The 16,066-nt window shown below is 44.3% G+C and overlaps 2 protein-coding genes across 2 annotated transcripts; one reads left to right on the top strand and one right to left on the bottom strand.

Annotated features, from left to right (window-relative positions):
- Nucleotides 1-773: 773 nt before the first annotated feature.
- On the bottom strand, nucleotides 774-1,389 carry LOC117584157 (dynein light chain 1, axonemal). Its single transcript, XM_034272919.1, has one exon. It carries the CDS (start codon nucleotides 1,355-1,357, stop codon nucleotides 809-811), a length of 549 nt encoding a protein of 182 aa, XP_034128810.1. The 5' UTR covers nucleotides 1,358-1,389; the 3' UTR covers nucleotides 774-808.
- Nucleotides 1,390-4,357: 2,968 nt separating this feature from the next.
- On the top strand, nucleotides 4,358-5,728 carry LOC117583981 (retinoid-inducible serine carboxypeptidase-like). Its single transcript, XM_034272688.1, has 3 exons — nucleotides 4,358-4,418; nucleotides 4,482-5,354; nucleotides 5,418-5,728. The coding sequence occupies exons 1-3, from the start codon at nucleotides 4,358-4,360 to the stop codon at nucleotides 5,711-5,713; spliced, it is 1,230 nt and encodes a 409-aa protein (XP_034128579.1). The 3' UTR covers nucleotides 5,714-5,728.
- The last annotated feature ends 10,338 nt before the right edge of the window (nucleotides 5,729-16,066 follow it).

The following is a 16,066-nucleotide window of genomic DNA, read 5'->3' as shown; positions in this document are numbered from 1 at the left end:
TTTATGTGTGGATATCAACAATTTATTGTTATTTGCTGATGGATTATGTGGCCTATGCTGCATTTGAATAAAGTCAATACTCTGCATTTTTTATTACATACAAATCCAAACTCTTCAAACTGAATTCGTTACAGCAACTCAGCTCCCTTCCCTGCCCCTCTTTAATCTGAAAAGTCAGTCTCCCTACAGGCCACGCCCTCTTGTTGCAGGCAGAAGGCAGAAGGGCTCATTACTTTTTCGACTTGAAAATATGCAGACAATGCGTACACAGGAGCTTGGATAAATGCACCTTGCACTCGTCATACAGCTCGTCAACATGAACAGCAATGAGAGAAAAATTCTCAAGCAAAATGGAGGGTTTAATACTCTACCAAAATTGTACGCCACTCTACTCAACAGTTATAGATATTAGGGTACAGAAAATACTCCTTGCCTTACTCCAAAGAGTGCGTATCACTGGAGGCTGGCAAAACAATGGAACTCATCAGCAGCTGCAGAAGTGCATTGAAAATTGGAAAATTCTTGCATTGCTTCTCAATTGTAAAGCATAAGAAATTGAATGGAAAAATGGTTTTGCACAAATGCCCAACACACACAGAGAGGCGGCGGTCAATGATGGTCCCTGATGCCGGCCTTGTTTTGTGGGCGTGACAAGGCAAGGAGGCGCAGGCCTAGCTTGAACATTCAGGTCAAAGGGTTTTGGTTAGACATGGGATTCTCTTTTATTTTCGATTGCATTGCTTGTGTTGTTCTGAAGTCTGTTTTCTGCGTTGTGTATCTGTTTTGTGTTGGTTTTTGTGTCTGGTATTTAGCGTATGACTGGTTCACCGTCTAGTTTCTTCAGATTGGGCAAGCGGCGAACAGCCTCGGCGGTAAAGGCTGCCGGTTCCATGTTCTCACTGAGAATATTGCCATTGAATGTAATGTCGGTGAGATTCGGAGGTACAGCAATGCGCATGAACTCGACCCAGTCCTTGATTAGATTGTGCGAAATGTAGAACACCTGAAGTGCCTTCATCGACTCCAGCGGCTTGATCTTCTCGATTATGTTGTAGCTGACCCAGAGCTCCTCCAGCGTTTCGCCCAGTGGCTCGATACCGCTTAAAGTCTTCAGGTTGTTGCGGGCCAAGCTCAACACCCTCAGATTCTTCATGCCCGATATCCCACTGATCTTTTCGATCATATTCGAGGACAAACTCAGACGGTTGCACGCCACCAGAGTGCTCAGGGTTGGGTCCATTTTCTCTATCGGCGGATACTGGAATTGCAGTCCAATTTGAGTGGCGCTGATGGCCTCCTGGCTATTCTTCTCCTCCCAACGGGTCAGTGCGTCCTTGATGGTTGTTGCCTTAGCCATAGTTTTATTTAATCTAAACTAAAATATGGACTAAGCTACGTCTGAGAATTTGTTGAAATTGAAGTCAAAGTGTACTTGGAATATACAACTTTGCCGTTTATCGAATTAGTTTTTGATATTTATACATAGATGTGGATTGTGTACGCAAGTTCATTCATCTGATATCAGTTCTCCTTCTAGGGTCCCTTCGAACTTCTGTTACTTTTAGTATGTATGTTAAAGACCTCGTCTGTGGTGTCATCCACCTGCGGGGACTAAGTAGATGAATTTCCTGCCCAAGTGTAATTTATTTATTTGGATGTGCCGCCGCACCGTCTCCCCAAGCGCCGTCTGTTCGCTTGTCTGGCGCTCGATGATAACTTCATTGGCTTTGGCCTTTGTTCTGCTCTGGCTTTAGGCTGGGTTCGCACTCGAGTTCAAGCTGGCTCTCCTGTCCCCATTGTCATATGCTACCTATTTATTTTTTGCCAACTGTTTTGTGCCATGTTTGCCATTGTCTGTGTGTATGAGTGGAAAGGGCAAAGAGTGTCTGCTTTGTGTCAGAGGCCTCCCCGGCACTTTATTACATATATTTGAGGTGATAATACACTTCACTTCCCCTAAGGGAGCTTTTTTTTTTGTCGCTGCTCCTGTCGTTTGTCAAATAATTTTGTGTTTGCTCCCTTTAAATTGAAGCGTTTTGATTAAATATTTGCTGCAGCTGCTATCGCAAATAGAGATATTTGTTGGCAATAAATTATTGAATTTATTGGTCAAAAACGACAAAGAGAAACTTCGAAAATTGGGCCAACATCCTTTTTCATTTTTCTTGATAGTCGTCCAGAAAATGGTAAAAACATATTTGATTCTTCTATTTTCGGTTATTTTTGTGATCCCATAAATTGCGTGCCCAATGCGGCAGAACCAACGCAGCCAAAGCAAGAGGAGAGCTACCCGGGAGATATACCGACACTGAGAGAGAAAGCAGCAGACACTCGTACACAGATCGCAAACGCAATCGCATGCAAATGCTAATTTATGACTCGAGCCAAAGGCGAAACGACGCCTCGCGACTATCTGTGCTCGGACACAGATAGTGGTACCTGTCAGTGGACTAATGGGCATAAAACTTCACTCTTGTCGCCACCAAACTACCTTCACACTTGAAATCTGCCTCATGTCGAATCTTAATATTGTCTGCAGTGTATATGTACATATGTGGTTACTCACTACAAAATTTCTTGCCGTGTTCCCTTTCGTTGTCTCCTTTGCACTTTACCGTTTGTTTTTGGTCACTGCTTATACCATCGCTGTGCACGCACGCACCGTCTTGTCCAGTGTCTGACTCATAGCTGCGTTGTTGTTGGTGTAAAAGAGAGCGAGCAATAATGTTCAAGGAGAGATTAAAAGCGAAACGGTAAATAGAGATCATCGTACGTGTTGCTATGCAGCAAGAGAGAGAGAGAGAGAGAGCTGCATCGAGAGAGAGCTAAAAGCTGCACACTGCTGAGACTCTGAAAGGGATGATTCTCGATGCGCTTAATACAGTTTTTGTATGTTGTATGGAAGCTTGCTCAAGCAGCATGTAGAATGCCTAGCAAAGAAATGGAATTAAATAGATTTCTCTACCTCCGACCACTTTGATAAGATCTATTTACCTTCTCTTCTCACCACGTTCCCAATTTGCTGCTTCACCAGAAGAGATAAAATTACTTCAGGTGTTTTTTTTTTGTGTTCAGTACTTCAAGAATTGTTGGAGTACCTTTTAGCCAGAGCAAATTTAAAATGCATTTAAACAATTAAGCTAGCCAAGTGGTGATGCTGGAACCTCTCCTGAATCCCTTTTCTGTGGGAGTTGGTCTACCCAGGGCCAGGGCATTATCACTGCCATGAAACTAGAACCCAGAGGGGAGAGAAGTGGGCTGCCAGTTGGGTGTGGTGCCCCGAGTAGCCACAACATGTCCTGTCATGCAGCGCCGAGCCGGGCGACATGCGGTAAATGTTACAGTTGTTGACAGCCGTGTTTCTACTGTTTAGTTTCAGTTAACAGGAGCGGAGGAGTGTCCTCCGCAGACCGGGTGGCACGGAGGATCCTAGTACCTAAATAGCCACGCACATGTCATACATAATTGTACAAGCATTCATTTCTCTACTTTTTCTGACCCACCACTTGCGATATTAAAGTAGAGGCAGCATCTACGCCTGTAAGTGTTGCCAGATATTTCCACTGACTTGCTCTCTCTCTCTCTTTTTCTCTCCATCAATGGTTGTTGGTTTCTCTGTCACACAGAATGCACACAAGCTCAAGAAGACGGCGTACTCTTTTTCCCAAGTAACTCTCCCATAAGTTACAGAACTCAACCAAGGACACACTCTAGTTCTTGTTGTCTTTTCCGTAAAACTTTAATGTATGAAAATATTTTGCTCCATAAAACACCTGGTCATAGACACAAAGAGAGAGGCAGAGAGACACACCGAAAGAGAAGCACAGTGGGAAAGAGAGAAAGTGTTGGTGAAGCTTTTGCATATTGAAAACTTTTTTCATTGGACAAACAACATGGTAGGGTAGGGTATTGTCCGATAACAAAAGATGCAAGATAGATTGTAGAAGAGTTTTCGCTTGTTTACTGGTTACACTTTTCAAGGCAGTCTGGCAAAAGTTCTCTGGCACATGGAAAGCTCTTACAAAGTCGAGTCATGTATTAGAGAAGCTTTAAACTGAAGGTTTTTGCAGGGAAATGTGAATGGAAGTCGAATTTCTCTTAGTGTTCCCAGCACAGATATTCCATACCTCTTTCTTTGCGTTATTTAAATATTTGTTGAACGCTTCCAAAGTGATAAATAGTTTGTTGTTAAAACATAACTTTAAACTTAAACAAAAAATTGAAACCAACACCTTAAATACCAACGTTCAGCTCTCGGAGAAACCGATTTCACAATCTATTACCGTGTCATTGCAATTATCGCAACGCGACTTTTCGTAATATGGTCCCAAGTAGCGAAGAAAGATTTCAGTTTAACATGAGCAGAGCTCTGAGTTGCATCGTTGTTTTGTTTGCCCATTTAGTATGGATATCCCATGGTATGAGCTCCGATGTAAATCATTCAAATGTGAGACCCAGAAAAAGGTAGAAACCTCCTTCAGGGCGTCGCGGATATGGACCTGGAGAACAGGACTGGGGCCACATCGAGGTCCGTCCTGGAGGTTACATGTTCTACTGGCTCTTCTATACAACAGGTGGGAATATTCCGAACTATGCTGACCGACCGCTGATCATCTGGCTGCAAGGCGGGCCCGGTTCAGCCTCCACATCTTATGGTAACTTTGGGGAATTGGGTCCCATTGATATGGACAGTCAAATGCGTCACTCAACTTGGGTAAAAGACTTCAACGTACTCTTCATTGATCAACCGCTGGGCACTGGCTTCAGCTATCTGGATAATCACACAAAATGCTCGGAGAACAACAGAGAACTGGGAAAGGATCTGGTCAGCTTCATGAATGGTTTCTACAGCAGACACAGAGTATTCCAAAAGGTTCCCCTGCACATCTTCGGTCAGAGCTACGGGGCCAAGGTGGCGTCAGAGTTTGCACTCCAACTGCAGAATGAAACAACTTCCAAACTGATCTCCGTTAACCTGGTCAGTCCCTGGATATCACCTCTGCTCTCCGTTATGTCCTGGGGGCGCATCCTGCTCACAATCGGTGCGATTGACGACCAGTTGTACAGCGATATCCATGAAGCCTCCCTCGAAGTTGGCCACTTGATGAAAAGGAATCTCTGGAGCGATGCTACTAACCAGATGTTCACAGTGCAACGGCTCATAGCTGCTCAGGGAATAGATTTGTACAACTTTATGGAACCTACGGAGAACACGGAACTTCGCGAGAACCAGCTTATGAATGGTCCAGTCAGAGTTGCCCTTAACCTAAGCGAAAGTCTTCAATTCGAAAGCTTCAGCAACGTTGTCTTCGAGAGCCTCAGTAGCGATTTCATGAAAGCTGCTCTGACCACAGGTAAGATCATCTAAACATTCTAATTTGAAGAGTTCTAAATGTCGAGAAAATTGCCCAATTCAGTTGAACAGCTTTTGGAAGGCACTTCCCTTAAAGTGAATATAATTTCGGGACAGCTGGATCTGATTTGCTCTACCTTGAGCACCGTGCACTGGATAAAGAGACTGAAATGGAGCGGTAGAGGCGCCTACTCGAGTGCTCCCCGGGAAGCCATCATTGTAAGGGACAAGATCGAGGGATTCCAGAAGACAGGTGGAACTCTGACCATGTTCTGGGTGAAAAATGCTGGTCACAGTGTGCCCGTTGGAAACGCCAGAGCAATGAGTGAGATCCTGAAGACTCTAAGAGCAATAAAATAATTTCGTGATTCCCCCATATTTAAAGACTCTCATGAGGCTAGTTCTCTGTTGCAGATATTATTAATTTGTGGAACACAGACCCAACGTTTTAATGAGCAATCAATAGTTCTCTTCAATTTATATACTAAAACTGTGGCTCGCTTGCCCCTGAGGAGGATCCTTTGTGGGTTGTTTGTGTGCCGGGACAGTGGACAAATATTGCACATCGTAATTATCCATTTCAAGTGCAGTCATCGTAGCTTTTGTTTGCAGCAATCATAAACGTCAGACAATTCACACACACGAGACGGGGATGTCTTGGCCCACTCCTCCGGTTGGTCGATCAGATTGCGAGCCACCCAGAGCCCTCCAGGAATTCTGATGACTCGTCTGGAATCGCTCCCTGTCTATTTGCGGTTGTGTAACTCAAAACTCAATTGCAAGCATGCAGACGCTGGCGAGAGAGTTGCAGGGAATGGGGCTGCCGTGAGGACATGAAATTTCGGAATCTCCCTCCTCCTTGGCTGCAATGTGATATTGATTTAGGGAACCTCCCGATACCTCAGAACAGAGCAGCTCCAAACCTACTGTTGTGCCAAAGGCGCAGAGTCAGAAGGAGAGCTGCCCATTAATTAGAAGGTTTGTTTCCATGCGGTATCGAATATTTCTTGAAATCATTTGGGCATATGCATTGCAAGAGAAAAACGAAATTAGTATTACCATTAATAGAGCTCTGGAGCGCTTCTACACAGTCTGAAGTATTTGAAATATATTTTAAAACGGGTGAATGAGGTCGGCAACATCCGCATGATGTGACCCCAATTGTTCTTGGCTCTTCTAATTTGATTACAAGATGAAATAAAAGGAAATGAAATCAGGATGTGGACATGGATGCGGCATAAGGACACATCATCTTACTGGGATACTGAGAGCACTGCAGGGCATGACTTGTGATATGTGTAGCGTGCAGTAGGGCAAACATTTTATAATTTGCTGCAGCAGGACGCATCGCATAAGTCAGCAGCAGCAGCAGCAGCAGCAGCAGCGACGGGCAATGGGAACAGAGCTGAAGGAAGAGCCAAGGAGAGAAGCCCACATGAGATGACGGCACTCTCTTTGAGCTGCCATGTAACCGAATCCTGCAACATGACATCAACAGTGGCAGGGGCAGGGGCAGGGGCAGCACCACCAGCAGCATCAGCATCAGCATCTGCCAGTCTGCCTGCATTCACATGAATTTTGTGCCATTCGGCCTCTGTTTCGGCTTCAGCTTCTCACCGCAAATGATTTTGCAGTTGACAGTTGTCCGTTGCCATTTGGGGAATTTAGTGTTAATTATGGTCGTAATAAGTTATACAACATGAAGCACCACCATCACACAGCCTGATCCCAGCCCTGGTCTACCCCAGAGAGCCCCCAACTTGACCATCACTCATTCTCATACTCTTTCTCTGTCTCTGCCTGTGTCACTCTGTCACAATTGCATTCAATTTTCCAGGCTTAGGTGAGTTAACCGACCATAGATCGTATACCCGTCAACACTCAACGCTTCGTAACTTTTGTCTATGTGCTCGTCCTTTTAATACTGAGCTTCTGTGTGCCTTTAAATCAGAGAGGAAAAGTGCGGCATGCAAACAAATTATAGGAAAATATTTAGACACCGAAAACACGTTCATTATTCGACTGATATTCATTTACAGATGTTCCTTTAACTGTTGGAAATTCTAACAATTGCGGACAACACTCAGAGCTTTGACGACCAGCCTCTTAGCTGGCCTTAGCAATCCAATCAAATCAATACCAGTTTATGCAATTAAAGGGAAACCTGATTGACTAACTTCCCATCCTTAATGACAGTGCACCTAAATTATATTTACTTAGATTAACCATCCTGCGGATGTTTCAGTTATCAGTGGTACAGATGCATATTTAATCATGACTGCCACTAATGAGCATCGATGCAGATGGCACCCACATAGAGTATATTAATATAATAGAATTGATGCCCAGGCAGGTAGCCGAACAGCCTTGAAACGCATTCATGCGTACAGAAGGAACAGGCCAACAAAAATTGCAGGCGGTAGATCAGGATTTGCTACTCAAAAGATCAAAATTCTTTTTCCGAATTTTTGTATTTCTGCAACGAAGCGTGACGATAACGAAAACAAAACGAACAGGCCAACAGAACCGACAAACAGTTTATTTGTACAAGAGTTCCTGCAGATCTTCTGCAGCATCACCTGGGATCAGTGAAGCGTTCAAAACTGGCTCAAACGAACAGGCGCTCAGAGGCTCTAGCTGGGCCAAAAAGGCTAGGGGTATAGGGTATAAGGGTATAAGGCCCACTTACTATATCGATTGATACAGTTTAAGGCATGTAAATGGTCTTAAGGAAGAATGGAAATAGAGTTAAGGGTCTCGAAACTGTAGACCTCTAACAGGATCCCAGAATTCCAAGCAGGAAACTACTAAACTCTCGAGCAAATATAATTATTTTCAATTTTTTCTACCTGTCTATTCATTACAACCAATGGGGGAAATATGCGAAAGGTAACCAAAGCGGGTTAGGTGAAAAGGACAAACAAAAAGCAGCTAAAAGGCGCAAAAAGAGAGCGGACCAACACAAAATTAGAATCCTGATAAAAACGCATGCTAGCATATATCCATGAAACTTCCGATTAAATAATGATATGACTCCATGGACAAAGATATTCTTCCATACATGCGCAGTCAGGAGTAGCATCATTATTCTATAGAAAACGATTCTAGGTCCCCTTTAACGTTCCAGCAAGCTGGTGAGGCGACATTTTGCAGCTGCGATTTGATTGCGTCCTTTCAGCATTGTGAGAAAAATAGAAGAGTTGTCCGCTTTCTGCACTATGGCACAGCAATTACATGCAACTGTCTTCCACTTAACTGCTTAAATTTACATTTTTAATTCACGCCCAGTTCCGCTCTTATGGCCAGCATCGTTGTCGCCGCTGCCATCATCAGAGACCTCTTCAGAAGTTGAGAACACTTAAGACCTTTGCGCAAATCGCTTGATAATTACTTAAAATAATCTACAGACAAGTAACCACAGAAAGTGCAGTCCAACCCGGGGCCACACCCCCACAGATGCGACACTAAGAAGTCATGCAAACAGAAATATGCTACAGCAAATGGAACCAGAGCACAACTTGGAGGCACACCCCAAGAATAAGAAGTGTAAATGATGCCCTTAAAAAAAGGCAAAAGGCAAATCCCTTTTCAATTTCCCCAGCACGTCTCGGCAGGCAACAAGAACAACATTTATCTATTGCATAGGAAGAGAACAATGGGAATAGGTGGAAATATAGAGAGCAAGGGCAGGGGGAGTGGAGTCCCTTCTTCGGCTACGTTTTTTATGTGGAAGCTTGAAAAACAATTAAGCGACAAGTGTCTCAATTTCAACGTCACTTACAAACATTTTATGCACCGCTCTCTTCTCTCTCTCTCTCTCTCTCTCTCTTTCTCTCTGTGTGTGTGAATTGTCCGGGCAGAGGAAGGCTGCAAAAAGTTTTACCCATTGAAAAGTTACGTGTGGAGGAGCAGGAACCAGGCGACACAGACACAGTCACAGTCCCAGTCACATAAACCAACAAAAAAGTTAGACAAAAAACGTAATTATTTGTATTCTCTGAAGAGCCCCCCTTCTGGTGGATCGCATCGGGCCAAGCGGAGGTCCTTGTCTTGATGGAAGTCTGTGTGTGGGTTGTGTGAATATGCGCATAAAAGTATGCAACGCATTTTAATCGAAAATGTCTGCAGAAAATGTGGGCACGGCACCCATTCCGTGATGCCAGATTGAGATTTCACTGGAGGCTAAAGAAAAACGCTAATGATAATTGAGGAATGCAAAAAGAAACTCAAAAGTCCACACGTGAAATATGCTTCTAAAAAAATCAGTGTGGAAAATGGCATCAGCAGCTTTAAGAAATGTATTGACTGCCCATAGAAATGTTCTCAGATATAACTTCGCTGCCAAAATTGGACACACAATTCCCAAACTAAGACAAATCCCTGGGGATTATATGATTTTGGCCCATAAACCCCATATCTACATCAATAAACTCAACTGGAAGTGTTGCCCTTCGCCGACCCCTCACGGAAACGGACATCAAGAAGGGCAGAGATTGCGCACAGGTTTGTGGTTCCGACCAGCACCTGGTCAACCAATACTCATGCACACAGACATTCTCGCCAATCGCTTTCCATTTCGTGTTAAATTACACATTGAATCGGATTGCGGCGGCCATAACATTGTGGCCGAAAGAGAAGAAGCTGGCTTCTTGGACCCCAAACAATTGCTGCGGTCATTCCGAGCCCTCAAATAGGTTTTTGCGGTTTTTTAATCAAGTTATTTTCCCAGGGACAAAGGGGCCAGCCAGTCGCATAAAATAAATATATTTCGAGCTCAATTTATTAAATGTTTGCTGAAATAAATCACAAATGTGTTTTCCAATCAAACTTTTGCCTTGGGCCACACAAACATAAGGACCCGAGGGCAGTGTGTGAGTTAGGACCAACAAATGTCTGGCTCTTTGTTTCATTGGACAACCGAATTTATTGCGTTAATTCGCATGTGAAGTATTTTTGGGCACATTTTCCAAGCATTTATCAGACGTCTTCACATTGACAGTGGGGCTCGAGTTTGGTTCGTATTTGAATATAAATATAGACGCCTCGCACTCGTCTTTTCTAAGTTTTCGAAAATTTATCTAGATTTAATTTATGTTCTACTTGGTCAGCAATAAATTTGGAAACTCAGGCTTGGCCGAATAAGTATGAGAATTATTTCTGGCATTTGCCAAATTGAGTTTTGATTTTGTGTGTGTTTGGGTCAGGGTGGGCCACGTTTCGAGTGGGTAAATTAATTGATCGGGTCAATGGCAGGTCAACTAATTCCGAGAAAGATGAGAGATGCTCCAATAACTGTATAAAAGATTTATGTTCAGAAATGTAGAACAAATGCGAAAGTATTTTAGGGACTTTGTTGGGTTAATATTTGAAACTAAAAGCAGATCCCGCGGAATATAGTGGGTTCAATTTTCTATTTGTTGTTCTATTTATGATCAATTTATTTTGTTTAGGCATCAATGAAAAAATAGCTGCGTAAGCCATGGACCCCAGATTTCGCCAGATTGTGTCCTTTCTCTTTCTTACAAAAACTCGATAAATTCTTGTTGGCTTGATGTGGGAGTGGTGAGCAGAATGTTGGGTGGTTGGGCGCTGTTGCAAAAATGTCTGAACAAATTGAAAATTCCCAAAATCGCTGATGCATGCGAGTAGAAAATGATAGAATCTACAATGAAATGCACAAAAAACGGCGAGAGCTGGAGGACTGCATCTCACGCACATACTCGTACTCGAGTACTCGTACTCGTACACACTTCTGACATCCACTGCACAAAGGTCACTGGGGAGGTGCTGTGGCTGGGCCAGTGGGTGAGTGACACATTTGGCGTGGCTTTGGCATCAAAGTCAAAGGCAACATTTGCGGCGAAGCGAGACGCAGACGCCTCGCAGATAGAGAAAGAGAGAGAGAGAGAGGAAACGCCGAACAAAAGCCAGTTGGGAAAATATTTTGTCATGTCTTCAGCGGCATCAGCAACTGGAAACTGGAAACTGTTGCAACGGCCAGCCAACCGCCACAGTCTCCGTCTCCGTCTCCGTCACCGTCTGTCTCTCTGTCTCTGTCTCTGTCGCCACCAAATGTGGTTACAATAATTTATGCACTTGTAATGACAGACAACAAAGTGTTCCAGAAGCCAGGAGTCGTCATCGAAGCAAGACCAAAAAAGTAAAGCGAGACATTCGGCACGGTCATCCGGGAAGAACGAATCATTAAACACACTTCCGCAGAGAGGAAATCCTTGCAGTACATTGAGCGGTGGCAGAGTTAAACTTTTCCCCAAAATATTCTAAATATTTGACTGTCCCAAACAGTGGAATTTATTTGTAAAACAACAAACAACAATCGGAGAGTGCGTGCAAGCATCTGGGAAATTGTGGCACTGCCTTGGGGAAGGGTACACAACGGACAGAGAACGAGAGCCGGCTGGCTGGGTCCCTTAGCTGAAAGCTCCGGTGCCTGTCAGTTGAGGCGACTGACGTGCAATAAAATGAGTGTCATGTGTGTGTCGTCACTTCGAGGGTTACTGGTTCGCCAACCCAACCCAGCCCCGTCCATTCCGTTGATGTGTTGCCCTTTCCGGGATGTTCGGCTCTGGCTCTGGCTCCGGCTGCACTTCAAAATTAATTTAAAATTTATAGTTGGCGCTATTGCGTTAAACGACGCTGCGGCTACCGACGCGGCGTGGCAAAGGTGGGAGAATGGGAAGCAAGGCCGTTGGCTGAATACATCTATCACGGCGTTGAGTGATTTGCGAGTGTCAAAGGAGTGTCGGGTGGGGTTTCAGTCATCGCGGCCTCCCTTTCGATTTATGTTAATGTTTCGGGCCAAGCGATGCGGTTGAAGCACTTAACCCACTAAAGCCGGCACCGCCCAGTGGAAGATTTGCTGTAAAGGAAATCACAGCTGTAAGGCTGCTAAGTAGAAGTTGTCATTGAAATAGGACCCATAAATTTAATATAATATAATTGTTTATAGAATTTTCATTGGGGTTTTGGCTTGACTGCTTCTAACACGGTTTCTTGCAGTGTATCATACCCGCAGCACAGTAACCGGGAAACTGCACACACTTCAGGAAAAACGTAGCCATACCCTGCAAAGGATTGATATTTATTTTTGAGACTGTGCATAATGTCTGGAGTAACTCACTTGGCAGCAGTTGCTGCATTGCGCGAACATATAGGTCCAGATGTAGAAGAAGGCGCCGATAAAGGCCACAATGAACGACAGGCAGAGCAGGACTATCAGCCAGAAAAGAAAATATATGGGATTCTTCATTATCAATTAAATACGATTGAAATATGATTGTACAGATTGAACAAATGTCACCTGATCAGGGAAATTATTATGGGGGATTTGTTATTAATCCAGATATGGTGGCAGATATTTTAATGAGCAACTTCCTAGACTGCGTTAAAAGTTGTAACCTAAAACTTTCAAAAGCAAGCCTAAAGTAGTTCCCACTCTGTGATAATATTGTTTGGGGTTCTTGTTAAAAAGTTGTATTAATTTCATACATTTTTGTCTTCCCCGATTAGGCGCAATGTTCGACACGCGGCTGAGCTGATGCCCAGCTTCAGGCAGCTCCTGGTTATTCCACTATCACTTAGACTCCTTCCTCTTGTTTGGGCGCGCTCGCAGTCAGCTCGTTTGTCAACACTGTAAGTGGGGTAATTTTCAATGTAAACGCAACGCCTACAGCAGCTGCTGCCTCTAGAGGGATGTGGGGTGTGCGGGCTGGCAAACTTTAGTTTTGGGCGTAGGCCTTTGGGGCGTGGCCCATTCATTTGCATTGTCTGAATGTGTGCGTTAGTGTTGCGAAGGCCGCTGGTTGTCGTTGTCGTTGTCGTTGTCGCGTACGGCAATTGCACTTCAAATGCATCCCAGCCACACCCAGCAGCAGCAGGGGCTAAGTAGGTTCTTCTTCTGAGACTGAGCAACGACTCAGCACCAGCAAACATATTTCTACCCCATGCATCCCCTGCTACCCTGCTACCCTGCTACCCTGCTAATATGCAAAACTCACTTGGCCCCCACAGTGGCCTCGGGCTTACTTCTTTTGCATTTATTTCTTTTCGTTTCTGTTGGTATTTTTGTGTGTTCTGTGCCCTCAAACTTCAAACTAAGCATAAAGTGTTGCCTAATGGGTTTTGAGTGTTTTCGACGACTACAACTACAGCGACAACAGCGCCATCGGAGGGATCTGGAGCAGTGGCACTGGCGGGGGACAGGATCGAGCCTGCAATGCATGCTCTGCATTTTTTGTTTCGTTTGTCGTTTGCCAAAAGTTGGTCATTAGCGTCTCTCTCTCTCTCCCTCTCTCTCTCTCTCTCTCTCTCCCTCTCTCTCTCTCTGTTGCTGTCGGGGAGCAGAAAAACAGAAAAGTAAATAACAATTAAAACAATTTTTGTGCGAGCAGCAGAGTAGCAGTCCTTAATGACTTCGAGCCCGCATCTGAGGTCAAGGATAAGCATTCAGCTGGCTCTCGTGTTTTCCGCATTTGTTGCATATTTTTGCACATTTATTGAAAAGTGATTTCCGCCAAGCCAGGATTAATGCAAGCAGGAAGGAAGGGAATATTCTGGAAACTCAATATGCGAATTGGAACCATTTTGCATAATGAACTGCGGCAATGGAAGTGAAATGAATTGCTAACTATATGTATGAGGATTTTATGTCTTTAATTACGATATTTCGAAAGCATTTCAATCCAAGTTATTCAGCAGATTATATTCTAGCACTTTAAAGCCTTTAACAATGTTAAAGCCAATGCTCAAGCCATAAATTAAATTGTATTTTTTTTGCAAATATTCTATTATTTACTGTGGCACGAATCATGAGTTGTGATTCTGCACCCCCCTGGGCAATCATAGATAAACCCATCCTATGCCGAATCCAGTCCCAGTCCCAGCCCAACCCACTCCCTTGACCCTCATCGGGCTGCGTCTTTCGGACGAAGGCGACCCACAAAATAAACATAAAATTCCACCTTTTGCATCCGATATGCATATAAATCTATTATAATCACTTCGACGCCACAACAAATTATGATTGAGAATGTCCTCCAACCCCGGACGCAACATGAAATAAATCTCCGGAGAGGACAAAAGACGGAGTGAAAGGAAAATGGAAGGGAAAATGGAATGCTTATCCCACTCGGTCGGTCGGGGCTTGGCCCGAAAAAGGAAATGTCAAGCCAAGCAAAAGATCTGAGGGATATGGTAAATCAAGCTAAATAAATCATTTAAATGATTACAGCTTAACTTTTGACGCTTTTAAGCGAAATTAAATGAAGGCCAGCCAGAAGGATCTGTCAGAGATGGAACGGGACGGGACGGGACGCTGCTGGGCTAGGACATATCCTATCATAAAAATTATTTATTTGCTTTGAAGAAGAACGCTGAGACGAGAACAGAAATGTAACCCAAATCTATGTAAGTGAATCAAGAGAAATCACTTAAGTATATTTTTATGCTGGACATGCTGCCAGGAATTACAAATACAGGGCGGCACGCACGCACGCACGCACGCACAGGAAGAAGCCCAGAACCAGAGCCAGAACTAGGACTAGGAGCAGGCACAGTACATGAGCGAAGGGACAGCGACGACGCGACGGTCGGTCGCTTGGCGGTTTGTGTGGCAGTCATTTGCCCCCCGGGGCATTCGTTGATATGGGGAGGAGACGGAAAGAGACAGAGAGAGAGACAGAGAGAGAGAGAGAGAGCGCGAGCCCAGTTGGGGCAAGAGAAGTGCCATCAAAAGGACATCAACACGTAGCAAATAAAAGACATGCCACAAGGATGTGCTGCCACAGCGTCAGACACAGCTTCTTGTGATGCTCTTTGGCCATTGCTACATTGCAAAATTATTATGATTTATATGGCCTTTGGGAATGCGCACTAAAACACATACACAAAACCCACAAGAGAGCCAGAGACCCACAGCGACACACACACACAGCGAGTGGCGCACAAAGGACTTTGGCTACAGGATACGTAGAATAGACTCGAGTCAACTCGAGGCGAGTCGTCGTCGTAGTCGTCGTCGTCGTCGTAGTCGTCGCAGTGGCCGCAAAACTTTTGCCCGCTGCGACAAAATAGAAAACTTTCTTGGCATAATTCTTTCTATTTTCCGTTTGCCTCTGCGTATATTACTTCTCTCCAAAATTAGGTTAACACTGACGAATTAAGGACATTAGCGTCATAAAGAAATAAGTAACGAAAGAAGCAGCAAGTTGAGCATTTCTGTTGAGTGCGTAAGGCGCCAACAACAAGAGCAACAGGGACACAGGACCCTCCTGCAATTCTGTTGCAGGCTTTTCAGAGAGGCTTTTCTACGAAAGTAGAAGTGCCAAGTGTGATCAGGGAAGAAAGGATTGAAACAGCATCTCAGTGGCAAAGGCATTAGAATTGACTTAAAGGCCTTCCCTATTATTCTTCGCACGCAGTTTTCATCACGGTTACTGCCTCCCAGTCAGGCCCATGGCATTGTTCCTCTGCTCCACATATTTTGCAGCTAATAAAATATTGATTTATTAAATTATGCCCCGACAACGTCGGCGACGTTGCGCTTGTCAATATTTTGCAAATTTGAGTTGCCATCAGGCCCCCGCACTTGCTCCAGGCACCACAGTGGCCCATGTAAAGTGCTTTTTAAAATGCCGCCTGGAGCATTTGGTTTGTTTGCACCATTGGCAGCTGTTGGTGGACTGTTGCGGATAC

This window comes from Drosophila guanche, unplaced genomic scaffold, assembly GCF_900245975.1.
Source record: "Drosophila guanche unplaced genomic scaffold, DGUA_6, whole genome shotgun sequence".
In the NCBI taxonomy this organism is placed as follows: domain Eukaryota; kingdom Metazoa; phylum Arthropoda; class Insecta; order Diptera; family Drosophilidae; genus Drosophila; species Drosophila guanche.
The sequence above is the reverse complement of the archived record's forward strand: the minus strand, read 5'-3'. Positions and strand labels throughout refer to the sequence as shown.

What these genes read in the sequence shown, in the direction of transcription:
- LOC117584157 (XM_034272919.1), bottom strand. Translation starts at nt 1,357, where the DNA reads ATGGCTAAGGCAACAACCATCAAGGACGCACTGACCCGTTGGGAGGAG.
- LOC117583981 (XM_034272688.1), top strand. Translation starts at nt 4,358, where the DNA reads ATGAGCAGAGCTCTGAGTTGCATCGTTGTTTTGTTTGCCCATTTAGTA. An exon ending in TTTAGTATGGATATCCCATG is followed by an intron (nt 4,419 to 4,481) that starts GTATGAGCTCCG and finishes AACCTCCTTCAG; the next exon opens with GGCGTCGCGGATATGGACCT. An exon ending in GAAAGCTGCTCTGACCACAG is followed by an intron (nt 5,355 to 5,417) that starts GTAAGATCATCT and finishes TGCCCAATTCAG; the next exon opens with TTGAACAGCTTTTGGAAGGC.